The sequence below is a fragment of the Lepidochelys kempii genome, chromosome 12 (assembly GCF_965140265.1).
Source record: "Lepidochelys kempii isolate rLepKem1 chromosome 12, rLepKem1.hap2, whole genome shotgun sequence".
In the NCBI taxonomy this organism is placed as follows: domain Eukaryota; kingdom Metazoa; phylum Chordata; order Testudines; family Cheloniidae; genus Lepidochelys; species Lepidochelys kempii.
Genome location: NC_133267.1, coordinates 25,172,322 through 25,189,868, shown reverse-complemented (window position 1 = coordinate 25,189,868; position 17,547 = coordinate 25,172,322). Strand labels below are relative to the sequence as shown.

At 43.5% G+C, this 17,547-nt stretch overlaps 1 protein-coding gene across 2 annotated transcripts in view; it reads left to right on the top strand.

The window, feature by feature from the left end:
• Positions 1-9,083: 9,083 nt before the first annotated feature.
• Positions 9,084-17,547, top strand: part of WTIP (WT1 interacting protein) — a 111,697-nt gene continuing 103,233 nt past the window's right edge. Inside the window, exon 1 of one of the 2 annotated variants that reach the window (XM_073307919.1) lies at positions 9,084-13,688. In XM_073307919.1, the coding sequence (XP_073164020.1) occupies positions 12,260-13,688 (1,429 nt within the window). In that variant the 5' untranslated portion in view covers positions 9,084-12,259. The remainder of the gene's footprint in view (positions 13,689-17,547) is intronic. The other variant, XM_073307920.1, reaches the window with a different exon arrangement.

The window sequence follows — 17,547 nt, the reverse complement described above, 5'->3', positions numbered from 1 at the left end:
CAAATATGAAATTCTAGGTCTAGATGCTTAGTCTTTTTCTTTTGTTGACAGGGCAGGACTTGATGTCAAGTTGAAAATGAAGACATGATCCAAAAGTGTTTTTAATCATGCCAAAGTAGCATCAATTTGAAAAGAGAAAAGAAATTTTGATAGAGGACTAACATTCTTGATATTTTGCTTCTGTAGCTTTCTGTGTGCATGGGGAATTCAAGTACAAGAGTTTGGATGTGTCTTTGCAGCCCTTCTTAAAAAAGAATCTGTAGAATGTCATGAATACATGTTCAGATGTAAATCTTCCTTTACTCAACTGTTCAGTACTTCCAGAAAATTAAGGCAAATGCACTTTTTCTTTACAAGGTTTGTGTATGTGTTTTAAAAGAAACTTTATGGCTTCGTTACTACTGCTTGTTATCCATATATTAGAGCTTTGCTGTCCTGCCACAATCAGAAACTCATGCCATCTGGGCTAACAGCCTGTGTCCAAGATGCTGTAACCTTGTCTCATATTTTACCTAAATGCTTGTTAACAATGGCTGGTATGAAAGGCCTTTGAGAAATACCTACCATTTTTATCCATCGGAAAGGCTGCAGTTTTGATTAACTTTCTGATTTCAAGTTTACTCATGTTGAGGGTTGCTTTTCATCTCTTGGCATTTGAATTTGGTGTGAGCCAAATGGCTAAGATTTTCCTTTAAACAACATAAGCAATTTTGCAACAGGATTTTCTCACAGATTGGAGAATGGAACCTTGGAGTCATGGCTCTCAATTCTCTGCTCTAACAATTAGATTTACTTTCTTGAGGGACTTTTTATCACCACTGTTCATTTTGTTCCATTGTCAAGGAACATTCAAAGGCATTAGTCTCACAGATTGGAAGGCTGGTGGGGGGGAACCCAAACCTTCTTTCTATGCTTCATTGGTCACTGGTCCCAAACGCTTAGGTGTTCTGTCTGTTGTACAGTACTGAAATGCTGTATTTTGTATTACAACCGTTTCCCAAAGTTTGCGGGGAACACTCCCCTTGGTGTTTCACATTGCCACCTGCCTTGCCAGCTTGTTCTATTCCTTGAATACACCACTATTAAATCAGTTTCCAGAAATCCTGCAGTATGGAGCTAAAATGTAGTAGTATTTGGCCCTAAACTTTGAATCGTAGGAGTTAGCCTGGCATTTGTGTATGTGGTAAATATTTTACCTGTGAATGTGTGCTTTTTCTGTACTACTTAGAAGCATTGCATACCCTCACTTAACTAAATTATTAGATGCAAAAACCTATATCAACAATCCAGTTAAAATCTTGTATTTGCTGAGTGAAGTTTCCATGTAACCTGTGCATCACTGTCTGATTTACAACTTAAAATCTAGCCTAAAATTTAACACTACTCATTCAAAAAAAAAAAAAAATGTTTTTAGGAGTTGAGCTCTTTTTTGTTTGGGTAATCAATGCTTAGGTGACTAAATGAGTTCTGAGACTTTTCTTTCTTTTAAAAAAATATTTAAAAGGGAGTTATAAAAATACTGCCTTTAAACAGGCTGTTTCTATAGAAATAGGCGACTTCAAGATGTGCTGTTCATTTAGTGCTGGATATTCTCTTGGGTCCTTTATTAAGTTCAGAAATACTTGATGAATCACTAAATATGCAAAGTGGCTCTGAGAGTAAATGAAAGTCTACATTTCAAAATGATGGAAGCTGGATCACCTTAATTTGACCATCATCACCACATTATACTCAGATTTTTTTCACCTAAACTTTATCTTGCTGCTGACAGCTCCAGATTTTTTTTTAAATTAACAGAAAACTGAACAAAGAATTTCCGAAATTTACCATTTTCAGCTGTGACAATTTCAGTTGTTAAACTCTTTTTTTGTATGGGTGTTTTTAAAAAAAAGTAAGAAAATATACTCGAGAAGGTTATGCCTAATGGTTAAAACACTAGAGGCGGAGTCAAGAGATTATTTCACAGTTTCTCACTTGCGTTACTGTATGATGCTAAGTAAGGCCTTGTCTCCATTAGAGATTTTTGCAGCAGTATAATTGCTTCAGTGTGGTTACACCAGTGCAAACTGCTAATTGAACTGTTGTAAAGCGGTTTCTGTGTTGGTGCAACTTGCTATGGTTATTTATTACATTGATGCCATTTTTCCTAATGTAGCTATTTAGGAAAGCAGCCAGAAAGAGGCTGTAAAAGAGGGTTAGTACTTAATGCTTGTTACTTTATGGGCATGTTCTGAAGCTTAATTGTCAATTTGGGGTGCTGGAATGAAAAGCACAACTACAGTGAAATATTTACCATAATTAAATATGAACATATGCATTCACTTCCACCTCAAACATCCTTACTAAACTGGGTAATGGAAACTAGCATGAAATTAAAATGGAAGCTCATGCTCCTTTGTTCTGTGGACTTTGTGGGAAGAGATTCTTGTGGACTCTCCCTAACTTTCCAGCCCTGCACGCAAGCAACTGCTTGGTTCTCAAAATATTTTATGTGGCAGACTAACCAACCCCTCCGCTGAACTGTCAAAATGAGACTCTTTTTTTCCTATCCCCTTCAGTCGGGAGAAAGCCTAAGTTGGGCAACTGGCAACAATTCACTGGCCTGGTTCCTGAAAAATCAGCTTTGAAATTGGTATTACTAATTTACTGCTTGTAGTAATTCCATCTGATACCTTAATTTTGTTCCATGACACTGACAATTATGAGCCATCCAGTGACATGAGTGATTCCCGGTCAATGCCTATTGACTTTCACAGTGGCCAAGTAGCATCTAATTTGCATTTTCAAATTGTGATCCTTACAGTAAGCCTATTGCCAGCCACTTGTTCAATCCCATATGCTAAGCAGATTCAGACTCTGTCAGCAGTATAAAGACAATGTCAGTGTTGCCTATCTGAAGCATTCAAATGAGAGTCAGGCCACAAAATCATAAGACTAGCTTAAAATCATGTTTGTTTGTTTTTTAAAAAATAATTATAAACTGGGTTCTTTTTCTTTTATGCTGGGTTGTTTTTTTTTTTGCGGGGGGAGGGAGTTTAACCTTTTGTAAACACACTGGTTTACATTTTCAAGCTTTGCTCTGCAACTATGAGAGCTGGGTACTTAGGTTGTTTTTTTTAATGGCACTGCAATTCTTATGTAATCCTTTGATTTCAGGACCTGGCACTTTAAGGAAAACAAGAAATACTGCTAGAGTCAGTAACACTTTTATTTATCATTCGTATAGCATCAGCAATGTGTTAGGATCTGTATGGACAGCTGAGATGTGCTTCTTGTCCAAAGAGCCTACAATCTAAGCAGATTGGCATACTGCAGAGGGAATGGCATGTACCTAACAGTGAAGTGTTAATGGTGAAATGGGCAGTTTAGGGCCTGCCTTTGTTGTAGTGACACTTCTTTGAGGAAGGATGGATGTATAAGATGGCTCAACCTTCTGGGAGAAGGGTGTTTTAAGGAAAGAACTGAAGGAAGAGAGACTGGAGGCTTGTTAGAACACTGGGCAACAAAAGTAAGAGAAGGCCTTGAAGAAGCCTGGTGGTCATGGCTGGGGAGAGCATAAGGAAAATGATGTCTTCAGAAAGGAATAGTGATTACAGTAGGTGACACTCTTCTCTCTTAGGGTACATCTACCTTGGAGCTGTAATTTCCAGCTCCAGTAGACATACCTGTACTAACTCTGATTGAGCTAGTGCACTAAAAATAGAAGTGTTGCTGCAGCAATGCAAATGGCAGGGGAGGCTCGTCCCCCACAAGTACCCACCTAGGGCTTCAGGTGGGATCCTGCTCCTGGCAGCTAGCCCAACCTGCTGCTTGCACTGCTGCTGCTACACTTCTATTTTTAGCACCTTAGCTTGATCAAACCTACCAGGGGTAATTACACCTCCAGGTATAGTATAGACATACTCTTAATCAATGAGCCATGGCTCAACATCATGCTGGGAGTGCTGTGCTGTTGATGGTTTTATATGTAATTACAAAGATCTCACCAAGTGCCTTGACCAACTGTAGTCAGGTAAGTTCCCACCACACATTTTATAGAAGTTATGGGCTTGGCTCCAATGCCCTGAGCAAATTCCAAGTCATGGTAAGTATCTTCTTCCTTCCTAAGGTCCACTGACGTTCCTATGGTAACACTGTTCCTCGCTTCCTGTACTGTCTATCATAGTTTTGTAATTTTGCTGTGTTACTATGTTTCTCCCCCTAGGTGACTACATTTCAGTCCTGGATGAAGGGATCCCAGTGTACATATTATGGAATAAACAATGCTATGTGAATGTAAGTTGTTATATTATTTGTCATTATTACCTGTGTATTATTTCACTAATGTATTAGAGAGATTGAGAAATGTTTTTACTTAATGTTATTTGCATTGAACATAAAGATTAAATTGGTACAGTTATAATTGTTTAGAAGAAAATACCATCATCATGATTAAAAAGAAAAGGAGTACTTGTGGCACCTTAGAGACTAACCAATTTATTTGAGCATAAGCTTTCGTGAGCTACAGCTCACTTCATCAGATGCTTACGAAAGCTTATGCTCAAATAAATTGGTTAGTCTCTAAGGTGCCACAAGTACTCCTTTTCTTTTTGCGAATACAGACTAACACAGCTGTTACTCTGAAACCACCATCATGATTGAAAGTAGAAATCTCAACAGAGACTGGAGTCCCCCTTCACTTCTAGAAAAGATCCCTCAGGTCATGGGCGAAGCACATTGCTTGGGCAATATCAGCAAGCTAACACTGCTACTGGCCTGCTATATTTGTTGGGTGGGTTTGAAGTAAAGGCTTCAGTCAATGGTGTATCTTGCACCAACTGTAAACTGACATTTAAAAAAAAGTAAGAGGAAAAATCACAGTGGACTGACACCTATGTAATGCCTGTGTTTTGGCTCAGATACTGTAAGAACATCAGGATTTCCTAACTGGACAAGGTTTTGTAGTATTCCTTTCATGACCTTCTTTTTATCATTAAAAGATAAACTGTAGCCCTATAGCTATAAATGTGTCTTCGCCCCGCCCCCCCTTTTTTTCCCTTCAGATCTCTGAAATGAGTGACCTTCAGACAAGGCCTCTGATTTTGCCCCACATTTAAATGAACTTATAGGTGCGTAATTAACTGATTTGAATTAGTAAATGTGAGGTTTGTGTATGTGCAAATGGAGTGTCTGGTCTGAAACCAGCTGATTATGTTTGAAAATATGTCCTATGTTTGTGAATCATTATGATTAAGACAGACCTGGTGTTGCAGCCATCCAAAATCTTAGGAAACAAATTGTTTTAGTAAGTAATTTTACTATTTAAACTCCTGGGGATTGTGGAATGCGAAACTATATGACAAATGAGAAACACTTGCTAATGTTTGTTTTATATGGAAATAGTGAAATAGACTAGTGCAATCCTTGGGGATACTTTGTCTGCTGGTTTAAGCTTATGGGCACCAATCATTGGTATTTTCAAGGTGTTGTCCTGTTATATAGCTTGGTGCTTAGCTGCATCTGCACTGAAATATTAAAAGAATAAGAAGAATGTAAAACACTTTAAACATTGTTGAATGCAGCTTTAGAATGAAAAATGATCTGCAAAGCTTGCAGAGTAGTGTTAGTCAAAAATATTTTAAATAGCTTTGTCTAGCAGTTACATGTAGTTGATCAAGTGCAATGTGGCCTGTCTACCAGAAGATGGTGCTCTGAAACATGTTCAGTAATAACCAGAACTTAATAGCATAATAAATTGAGTTCCAGTATTTTTATAAACATATTAGCACAAGATTCACAGAGCCCTTTCAACCTCAAAAGGAAAGAAATGTGGCATTTGTGATGCTTCTATTCTCAGATATACCCCAAAGCAGTGTAAAAATAGATATCTATAATACCACTAAAAGTCAAGCAGCTAGACTGGGAGAATTGAGGGTATTACAGCTGCTCTGTTTTAAATTATCCTGAAGAAATAGATATACTTTCAATAACCTTTTTGCAAGCAATTAATACTCATCTGAGCAATGATGTATGGTGATGTCCGAAACTTCAGATTTGAAAAGGCTTGTTTGCGTATTTATTTTGTTTAACTTTCACCCGGAGACATACAAACCAATTTTCCTCGAAATGATCACCACTAATTTTGAAAAATCTTGGCCCAGGACAGAAAAGGGGGAGGAATAATCATAAGATTTCCTCTCCCCACCAAAAATTTGAGCTGCTTTTTCAAAAGGAAAAATGTAGTAGTAAACTTATATAATATTAAATCTACAATAGTGTACCCAACAACATAATTTAAGTATTGTACTCAGTATTGGGAGACAGAGGAGCAGGGAGAAGATGTAGCCAAAAATTAAATATTGGGTAGCATCAAATCTGGTAAAGTGAATCTCAGAAAAGTTCTCACCATTTCCAGATTCTTGAACCGGGGAGGTCAAAATGAAAACAAACAACCTTGCATCATCAGCATCATCATAGTAAAAACATACGGTGTGAAATCCTGGCCAACTGAAACCAGTGGAAGTTTTGCCATTGACTTAAATGGAGCCAGGATTTCACCCATGAATTATCTTTACAGAGTCTCAGTTTTGCTGTGAGTAAGCTATTTGCAGCCGAGAGACACAAAATCACCACACACAGAGAGTAATTTATTTCTACGATCTTGCTTGGCCAGGGTTTCCTCGAAGGCGCACTGGCAATTAACAGAAATAAGAGTCCAGTGACTGCCAGGCCCAGCCAGCTGATATTCACAGATCAATAACTCCACCTGGCTTTTTTCTCCCTTTAAGTCTTTTAGACAAAGGAGCTTATTTAACAGAAGCAGGTGGCTTTCCTTGATATCTGTTTTACTGGTATCACTTAAAAATCAAACGTAAAGATTAACATGCCAAATAAAGCAGCTAAATTCAGCCGTCTATTGATCTAACTTTAATACTGCCAGGTAGCTCTATGAAAGCCATTGAAGAAGGATTTCCTTTGTGCAGGAATGAGCCCTATAGCTACACATACATTTTACAGCTGGTTCTATTAGCTGTTAAATCTAGGCAAATATGCCTAAATTAGTATCAAGAGAAAAATGCCGAGACTATCAAATTATAATTTGTTACTTGCCTTCTTTCTGTTGTTTTTTTTTTCCTGTTGTTTGGCTTCTTTCATAAATATAAAAGTGGAGAGAACTACTAGAATGTTTATAATAGCTACAGCACTTTCAGCTCAGTCCCTCTGTGTTTGCACATTGCAACACATGTGGTCTTCTATGAGAAAATGTAACAACATTCAGGCATGTTATATACCACTGCAAACATATTTATTTCACCCATGTGGGCCACATCTGTGATTCTAGTGTGTATAAGTATTTTCCTCTACATGTACTACAGCAGTACAATTTACTTGTGAAGAGTTGGTCTCTAGCATCTCTTATTATAAAAGGACAGAGAGAAGTCCATTGTGCTGACATACACAAGGAGGTTCAGTGGTCTGCAGTAGCATGACACAATCCTTGCTTTTGGATTGATATATCGAGTGTAATCTTACTTTTACTATAGAAAGCTTGTAAAAAATGTAATTAATCCAAAATGCTTTCCAAAAGTGATTTTCCCAGATTCCCCTGTTAGTCCCAAATACTTTTGCTGAGTTCATACTAAAGAAGCAAGCACATGCTTTAACTCCTTGTGCATCAAAGGCTCAACTATAATCTTGCAATCTTTCCCTGAGCAATGGGTAGCATGTAACTGTGCTGCCCCAGAAGCAGAACAGGGACTGAATTGTGACTCCGAGACACCCTTGCTTCATGAGAGCAATCCGCTCCACTAGCCCTTCTCTTGCCACATCTCACTACCCTACTTCATGCCATCTTCTCAGCTCTGCCAGCTGGCACATTGGGAGACAGAGACAAGGTTGCAATTACTCTTTGGAGCTTCCTGTCTACATCCCACCCACCTGCACAGGAGATGGAGAAGTGGCCATCTGGCTACTTTCCTTGTCTATGTTGTTGCCTACAACAGAGGTAGGAAAATACAGGGGAGTAAGGGGGCTCCTTACACTCCTTTACTCCCTTGCATGAGCACACAGCAAGGGTCATGATATGACCCCGAGTCGCTAGAGATAACTTTCACACTAACCTGTCCACCATGTCATATTAGTACTGATGTTGATTATTTCCTGGGGGAAAGTAATTGAAAAATTGTCACTCAGTAAGTCAAATTATCTATTCAAGTTCTCTTATGGCCCTTCCCACCATGTCATCTGAGCAACTCCCATGGTTACTCAAGGAGAAAACGGTGTCATATTTGCAAATAAGTAAATATCGACAGAAAACAAGATCTCAGAAAAAGGCCAAGATAACTATAAATGGGACTTATTGGTAATGGGATATAGAACTTTCCTCCTGTAGGGCACTGGGTCATACAACCCAAGTGCCTAGTCCTACAGCTGGACTTCCTTTGGGCTTGATATGGGTGCAGGGCCCAAGTTACCAATGATTTGAATCTGTTATCTTTTGAAGGCTGTTCTGTGGTCTGCATGAGATAAGTATTCTCAGACCAGTTCCTGGTGGATATCTGTCCACATTATGAAAAGGAGTACTTGTGGCACCTTAGAGACTAACCAATTTATTTGAGCATAACCTTTCGTGAACTACAGCATCCGATGCATCTGATGAAGTGAGCTGTAGCTCTAAGTCTCTGAGGCGCCACAAGTCCTCCTTTTCTTTTTGCGAATACAGACTAACACGGCTGCTACTCTGAAACCTGTCCACATTATGCTGCTTTGTGAGCTTCCCTCCAGGTCAGAGTTGCAGGACAATTGCAGGGAAGATTATACTACTGCTGTCCAATGGTGCTGATAGTGTTGCTAATTTTGTTTGGACATATTCCTGGAAGTTTCATCACATCGGGGGGCCATGACCCCATCACTTTTACCAGCCATAAGGCGAGCCATGGGGTGAGTGGGCTGAGAGGAGGGAGCGGGGGATGAAGTCTTAAGGGGAAGAGGTGGTGGGAGAGTGGGGGCTCAGGGAGAAAGGGGGCAGCATGGGGGTGGGGCCACAGTTCTGGTGCCAGTGGCACCCCCACTTTTAGGGAGCTTCCGTCACCCCTGCATCACACGATACAGTTTTTAATGAAATATTAATCTTTAATTCCTGCAGGTTCCAGGACAATCCTGGAAGGTTGGCAACTGTATATTTGATGTTTGGAACAAAGATAGTAAGCCATCACAGATGGCAGGTGCACAAAATATTGCAGGTTGCATTTACAAGGCACAAACAACTGCAGACTAAAATATAATACACCTTAATGAAGGGGGAAAGCAATCAATAGTACATGCACATGGCAACAGCATACTGAGGAGCCCAACAAAAAGCATGATAAAGAAATTAGGTACATAAAAATGTATTAGAAAAGTGTGTTTTATTGACAGGACTTACAGTATTTGCACATATTTGTCATTGGAACTAAACATTACGTTGGCAGTGACATCAAATAGGGAACCTATCCTTCTGCCCCCCTGAGTTTTTCTGTTTCCCCTACACACTCACAAATTGCCAATCTCTCTCTCTCTCTCTCTCTCTCTCTCACACACACACACACACACACACACACACACACACACACACACACATTTTGTTTCTATTTCCCTTACACACACACAAAAATTGCCAATCACCCTCCCTGGCTAGGGACTTTTTCAAGTACACAGTTGCTTTTAATGTTTAATTAGGTATGATAACAGGATAAAATGTTCCTGGCACTGTTCAGTGCCCACAGCTCAGACTTGCAACATTTTCCACTGATTGCAGGCAACTAAACATCTAGCACAATAGTGGCAACATCCACATAGCTATTGTTAGGGCTACGTCAGCACTTCCCTGATAAACGCAAGCTATTTGCAGGGGCTTATAACTTAGTTGCAAAAATGTACTTTAGGCTCCACCTTTGTATCCAAGGTTTCAGACCAGTAACAATTTCTAGCTTGCTTTTAGACTTTATTATCCACCATTTTTTAAGTCACACAAATTTAAATGGCAAGTACTACTATGCTTCTTACTGGATCCGCACATAAAATAGGGTAGAAACTCCTTCTGCATAGGCATAGAACCAAAATAAATAGATTTTTTTTTAACTCGTGTTGATTCAGAAATTGTTTTGGGCCATAATACTGTATATACATCATATATATCCTTAAAAAAAATTTAGTCTCAATACATACCTGAGAATAAGTTATTTGTTTTCATTCTAAGGCCCTGATCCTGCAATTGGATTCCCCTGGGCACACCCCTGTACAGCTCCACACAGCTGCAGGTTGTCAGTCTGCAATGATCCAATTGCAGAATTGACATGTAATCTTGGGACTGATCCTATAATTCTTAGCACCTGAGGAGCCCCATTAAATTCATGTTATTTGATTTTAGGCCTTATTGAGAGTTCTACCAGTTCTATGCTCAAACACATAGTGGCAAAAATGCCACTACACGGCTGTCCCCCCATGGCTAACGCCTGAGCAACTGCACTGGTGCTGGGGCAACCAGGGGAGACTTACCCAAAACACTCAGTTGTAGACAAAGCCTAAAATACTTTAATTCAGTGGGCCTCCTGCTATGAATAAAAACTACGGGACTGCTTCTTTTGTTTAGACTATGACATCCACATCAACAAACAAGCAATCCCTCTGAACACCCTATTAAATACAGATTTGCACAATCGAAAGCAGCCTCGGAAGCAGCGGTTGCAAACAATTCAGATCCATTAATTTGAACAAAAATATATACACTTTTTTGCTCATAAATTGTGTTTTTTAAAAAATGGGAAAGATACAGTTTAGCTAATTCAAAAATGATTGAATGAGTTTGTCTTAAACTGCCCCAGAAATACCCATATTACAGCTGAAACCAACGATAGAAAGTTCCAGGCAGAAAGAAGAGCTCTGAGGAAGTACTGAAGGAGTGAAAAGAGGGGTTTATATATAAAGTCTCTAACGGAATTCCCCAGTAGACAAGAATGGCTCCCTCAAAGCTACTGGGGTTTTGTGGTGTGTTTTTTGTTTTTAATGAGCAGTTCATATTTAATTACTTGCTTACAATTTTCTGCTTTGCTGATGCATCCATCTCAGAAGAGACTTTATCAAATTAAAAATAAAAAAAACATATTTATTCAAAAAGAATCATTACTTTTTCTTCTCTGTTTCAGTATGTAGATCAGTAACATGCATTTAATATAATCTTGCACAGAACTTTTTTTAAAGAAAACAGAACAATATCCCTAAGAACTTTAATAATAATTGCTCAGCGTGTGCCACAACCAGACAAAACCCAGTAAATCCAGAGAGAAGGCTGGCACTCCCTAAATTCACCCACTTGGTTGTGTGGGGAGAGATGGAGCAAATGCAGTGTGTGAATTCAGGACAAGCATGTCAGCCTTAGCTTTGAATTTCCTGGCTCTGTTTGGTGAGCTCGATTTTATTTAGATCTGGGGAGAAGATTACACTTATATCCTGCAAACCCCAGCTTAAGGAGAAAAGTTTGAACTCCCCTCAAGGTGTGAAGCACAGGGCTCCCACCTCTAGTCTTGAGCTTCAGTGCTCCCCCTCCCCTGGGCTGTGAAAGTGGAGAAGAGGAACAGGAACAATGTCACATGAAGGGAATGCTAACTACACTGCAACCTCGCTGCTTCCAGGCAGCTCCTCCAGCCTCAGCCTCTCTTTCTCTCTGGCTGACTTGGTTAAAATCATTGTTTGGCTCCAGCATTAACTACATTCCAGAGGGACGCAGCGCCCAGTCTCCTTCCTCGCATTCCTGCCCCACACAAAGGAGTCCCTCCCTCGCCTGGCCTCTGTGCATCTCTTCCAGCGCCACAAAGACCCTGGGAGCCGGGAGCTGCACTTGCCCCCAGGCTCGGAGTTTGTCCCCGGCGCTTGGTCTAGGTGCAGCTCTGCTGGGAAAGGGGAAGAAGGCAGGCAGCTCCTGAGTGCAAATTCCTCCGCGCAGCGCGCCATTGACTGGCCCGAGCAACTTATTTAAGGCTGGAAATTGACACACGGGGGCTTTTTCTTCTTGCCTCTCCTCGTTCCGCTCGGCGAGCGGGCCGGGCGACGGGCTTTGGAGCAGGGATGCCTTCCAGGTGACCTGGTGCACGGAGCGGCTGTGTCACCTGGCTGCAGAGCTCTGGGGCAGGGGAGCAGCCGGGGCAGAAAAGTGCCTTTCCCTGCTGCAAACTTCCCAGCCGGCGGCTTTCGTGGTGTGTCCGTCCCGTTCCCCCCCGCCCCCCCAGCGCGGGGCCGGCGGAGCATGGAGAGGTACGAGGAGGACTTTGCCCGGGCCAGCAAGTTCATGGAAGATCTGTCCCTCTACGAGGCGGGCCAGGAGGGGCTGTACAGCGGCCGGGGCTGCAGCAGCAGGAGGGAGCTGCTGGAAGACGCCCAACGGGCCATCGCAGCCCACATGACGGCGGACCCGAGAGGCAAGAACATGAATGGCACCGTGGCCCCCCCGGGGGACGCCCCCGCCGCCTCCGGCAAAGGGTTCCAGGCTGCGGCCGCCCCCCAGTTCCGCTCGCTGAGCGCCGGCAGCCGCGGGGGCGGCCCGGAGCCGGGCTGCTGCGAGGACGGGCTCTGCACCCGCTCCGAGGTGGCGCTGCCCTGCTACGGCGGCTTCGCGGACAAGAGCCGGCGCTATTCCTCCGAGAGCGCCCGGCACAGCGCCGGCAGCGCCTGCGAGGGCGTCTACGTGCCCAAGCCGGGCGGCAGAGCCCACGCCGGGCCAGAGGGCAAGTACACCGCGGCCAGCCCCAGGGCCAGCCTGGCCTCCTCCTGCCAGGAGCAGCTCAGCCGCTTCTCCAGCCCGCGGTCCAGCCTGAGCAGCAGCGGCGCCCCGGGCTACGAGAAGTTCTCCAGCCCCCGGGCCAGCCTGGCGGTGCCCGGGCAGGAGAAATACACCAGCCCCCGGGGCAGCCTGGTGCAGTACGAAGGCAGCGCGCTGAGCCCCCGGTCGAGCTACGCCAGCACGGCCAGTGATACCAGCAAACACTCCAGCCCCCGGGCCAGTCTGAACAGCTACGACTGCGGGAGCAAGCCCAGCAGCAACCGCACCAGCGGCATCAGCATGGGCTACGACCAGCGGCACATCAGCCCCCGGTCCAGCACCGCCAGCCAGTACTCCTGCACCACCAGCCCCCGCTCCAGCTACTCGGACTCCCGCTACGGCCCGTCCGGGAATCCCGAGCTGGACGGGGCTGGCGGGCCTGGGCTGCCCGTGGTCAGCCCCAGGTCCAGCCTTTGCAGCCAGGACGGTCGGACAGGGGCGGTGGGGAACTGCAACCCGTCCGTGATCAGCCCCAGGTCTAGCATCTCCAGCCATAGCTCCAGAAGCTCCAGAGGCTCCATGAGCGCTTACCCGGAGCTCCAGCTGCCTTCGCCCCGCTCTTCCATGCTGGGACCAAGTTTACAGGAAGAAAATCCCACGCAGGAGCATGGAGATGCTTATCCCAGGCACGAGCAGCAGCATCCTGCTGCCGCCAACCCCGACTCGGCTTCAGGAGCGTTAGCATCCTACACCTACAGCCCAGCCAAAGGGTCCGCTGCAGCTCCCAAATTCAAGCTTCCGTATCAGGTCACCCCGTCCAGGGAGAGTGGACCCAGCCAGGCAGAGAGGAGGTTGGAAGCGTTGACGCTGGAGCTGGAGAAGGAGTTGGAGATGCACATGAAGAAGGAATATTTTGGTAAGTGGCATCCTCTTGCTTGTGCCTGGGAGTGCCTGGCCCTGGGGGGGGGGGGGAAGGGGGGAGAGGGGATTGCATTGCTATGGCCACAGTCCGACAGCAGACTGGAGCTTGGAGTGTACCTTCCGCTCCCCACGATGAGCGGAACTGCTTTAAAGTTGACTTGCTGTGTACATTCCACAAAGGCATGGGGTGGGGGTGGGGGGGGGGGAGAAATCCAGTCATGCCGTGATTTTTAACCAGCCGATTTTTAGAGTCTTGAAAGAATTAGAAGCATTAGCCTGTAAGAGTCAAACTATTCAAGATGATCCCTTATAAGACCTTATTTTTACTAACAGTTTTACCTGTAGGAAAATAGTCACTGACATTCATGGCCATTCTCTATGCAGGTTATTTACCCAGGAACATATTGTCAAAGTCTGCTATAGTCCAGAGCTAAAGGACCAATTTAAAAAAAAAAGTTTTCTTAATGGTATTCCTCTGGCTCTAGATTGCATTTCTCCTGATCCATTCCACTTGTTACACTAGATCTGTTTTTTTTAAAAAAGCTGCTTTTTATCCCATTCCTCTGTCAAAAATCTGTGGTTTGTTTGTTTTGGACCTTTTCCCCTTCTGTTTATCCCTTCTGTAGTTCATTTTCCTTGTTTTTTCCCTCTCTGGTGTGACTGGAAACAATGCACGAAGTATTATTGAAGCACCTGTTTGTGCCAGTGTGGTTTGGTGTGGTAGGTTAATTCTCTTTCCATTATAAACCAAACTTTTCTGGACTCCCTAACTCTAGCATACAAGTTAATGTAATCTGAAATAGATACGTCTGAAGTCTTTTGCCCAGTATTTTTGGTTTTTATAAATAATGGGCAACCTGGAGAAGCCAGTCTTAGTACTTGCTTCCATAAAATCTTTGCCCCGATTGAACATGAGAGATGCTCACAGGAGCCTCTGGCATGGGTTGTTTCTGGCCTGCAAGGCCTTGCTTGGCTCTTCACAGCACACAAGTGTGACACAGCTTGGATTCACACCTAGAAAGCCAGAAGAGATGATTGGGGCGATGAGATCCTTTCCTGCCAGGCTGCACCTTGCCTGCATATGTTCTCCTTTCTTCTCTCTTTTTCTGTCTTTCTGAACAATAAAAGTGCTGTGAAACAAATGAATGCATTTTGCAGTGAGTCTGCAGTGTAAATTAAGACCATTTGGTATTTTTTTTAAAGTGAAAGGAAATAGCCAAGATATTTGCATTTGAAAGACAACTGCAGAGAGCTTGCAAATACTGCCCCATTCTCTGCAGGTGCTGGGGATCTCCCAATGCAGGCAAATGCGGTGTGGGGTAGGGAGGGAGGATTTTGGAAGATCTCATATAGACCACCGCATGCGCTCATTAGAGATCCAGTCCTGCAGAGGGTGCGCTGCTTGGTTGTGTATAGCAGGCTCCATGAGCGCTTACCCAGAGCTCCAGCTGCCTTCGCCCTGCAACTTGGAGGTGGGTCAGGGAAAGGCAAGTGGATGCACTGATGCATCCGTCCGCTGGTCATTGCTCCCTGTGGAGCAGTGAAACAGATGCTGTGGCCTTTTAGGGGAAGGTTCCCCCCTCAGTGCCCTGCCCTTTTACTCAGACTGGGCGCAGAGGAGAGACCGACCTTACCTATTAGGTATGTTCTTTTTAGTTCATGTGAATGTTCTGGAGGAGCAGGATCCATTTTATTTTAATGGATTTAATGAGCATTTTGGATTGTGTGATAGAGTGTTCCACAGGAGAGGGAGGAGCCGAGAGAGGGACACTCATGGCCACAGCCCTGCAAGGGGTTGGAGTCCCAGTGAGGTGCTGGCTGGCACAGAAAAGGACCGAGAAGGGCAGCTGTGGTAGTTGAGAACATTCCAGAGCAGCAGGAAGGACCTGTCTTGCACAGATATTTATGCTATTTATAAATACATTGCTTTGTGGTTCTCAGACTCCTGTGAATTGAAATAGGAATTTTAATGCTGGTGAAACAAGAGAGAGAGCAATAGGAATTGGGTTAAGAGACACATGTAGGAGACAAAGATGGGTAGGAGAGCAGATTTTCATTCACTACATAGTTGTACAATACCTTCCATCTGGTTAGAAGTCTGAAGGGGCTACCACAATATAAACGATCATAATAATTATTCTGACTCATTAAGTAGCCACGGAAGCTGAATTGTGAAGTTAATTATCACACTCGGCAAAGTAATGTTTGTCTTGCAAATCTCAATGGATTTCAGTGGAAGTGTGAGCACTAAGATGCTTTCAGAGCAGAGGATATTTGCCTGATAGCCCTGGCCCTCTAAAAGCTGCCTTCTGGTGCAGTGAAGTGCATGGGAGTAACTCAGAGAGGATGGAAGAGTCCATTGGGAGACAGACTGGCACAGGGTGTGTGGTGGGGGGTGTGTGTGTGTGTGAGAGGGGCTCTATTCTACAACTTTTTAATTTACAAGAATTTGCCTGTCACAACTATTGCTAGGTGCATGTATATTCTATAAAAACACGTTACAATATGCCCCAAAGATCAACAGACTGAGGCTCTGTCAGACAGATGGGAGAAGCACATTTCAGAGTTTAGGACCCTCTGTTAAGAATGTCCTGCCTCCATTGCTCAGAAATTCGTATCTAGGAGAGTTTGAAAACCTCCCAGCAGACCTTAACTAGTGCAATGGCACACAGAAATCTGTCTGGTAGCCAGATCGCACACCAGATAAGGTTTAAAACGGCATAGCTCAGATTATCAGTGTTCTGTAGCACCTATTTAATTAAATTACTGCTGTTTTTAGTAGGACTATGCGGGCTTGATCCTGGAGTTCTTTCTGAGTCAAAGCAAAGGGTGAGTTTTGCCTGAGCGAGCACTTCAGGGTTGCGCCCCGTGTGACTAAAGATTGAAAGGGTGAAGAGAAATATAATCAGAGCAGTACTAGGAGCTGCAAGAGGCTCAGAGTGATGGGGTAGGAAACGGTCTTCTTCTGATAGATATAATGGCTTGGCTAGTCACTTGGATACTGCTTAAGTGGTCTTTGGAAGCCTCTCCTAACACTCACGGCTAGTAAAGCAAAGGCAATAGAAATTAATTACTGCATTCAGTACTAAGCGTCTGGCATATACCCATATAAATGAACTTAAAGGTCTGGCTATCTAGTCACCGTAGCCTCTGTACCCAGATCAGTACGTAAAAGGAGCTTTCCATTAGGAAGTATCCGATTAGTCTGGAAGACCTTCAAACACCTGCAATATTTAGGCATGCTATAATTTTACCAGTAGAAATTGAAAGTGTTAACCCTAATAGTCTAACAAACAGGGCAAATGGTTTAAAGCTCCTTAACTGGATCAGCCTAAGTATCTAGTAAGTACATTTACATGTTGTGACATTGCTAATTTTAGTATCTTTCAACACCAGTCCTCATAACCTCTGTTCAAAATGAAGGCTTGTCTACATGGGGATGTTACATTGAAGTAACTTTAATTTATATGCCTGACGGTACCTTGTGTACAATCTTTTTTAAAGCAAATTATTTGGCATCTTTAGCTGCTGCAGCAAGGGTATGTCTATATTGCCCATGTTACAGTGCGGCCGCGGGAGTGCTGTGATGTGGATAGTGTACACACGGTTTATCGCCAGGGGAGAGCTCTCCCGATTATTTAAAAAACAACCCACCCCAAATGAGAGTGTCTATACTGTCACTTTTTAGCGCTAAAACTTTTGTCGCTCAAAGATGTGTTTTTTCACACCCCTAAACGACTAAAGTTTTAGCTTTGAAAGTGACAGTGTAGACTAATCCTCCTTGGGACAGGAGTAACTCCACTTTGCAGTGAGTTTGCTTTAAAGTTCAGATGATTCCATGACTCTGCTGCTGG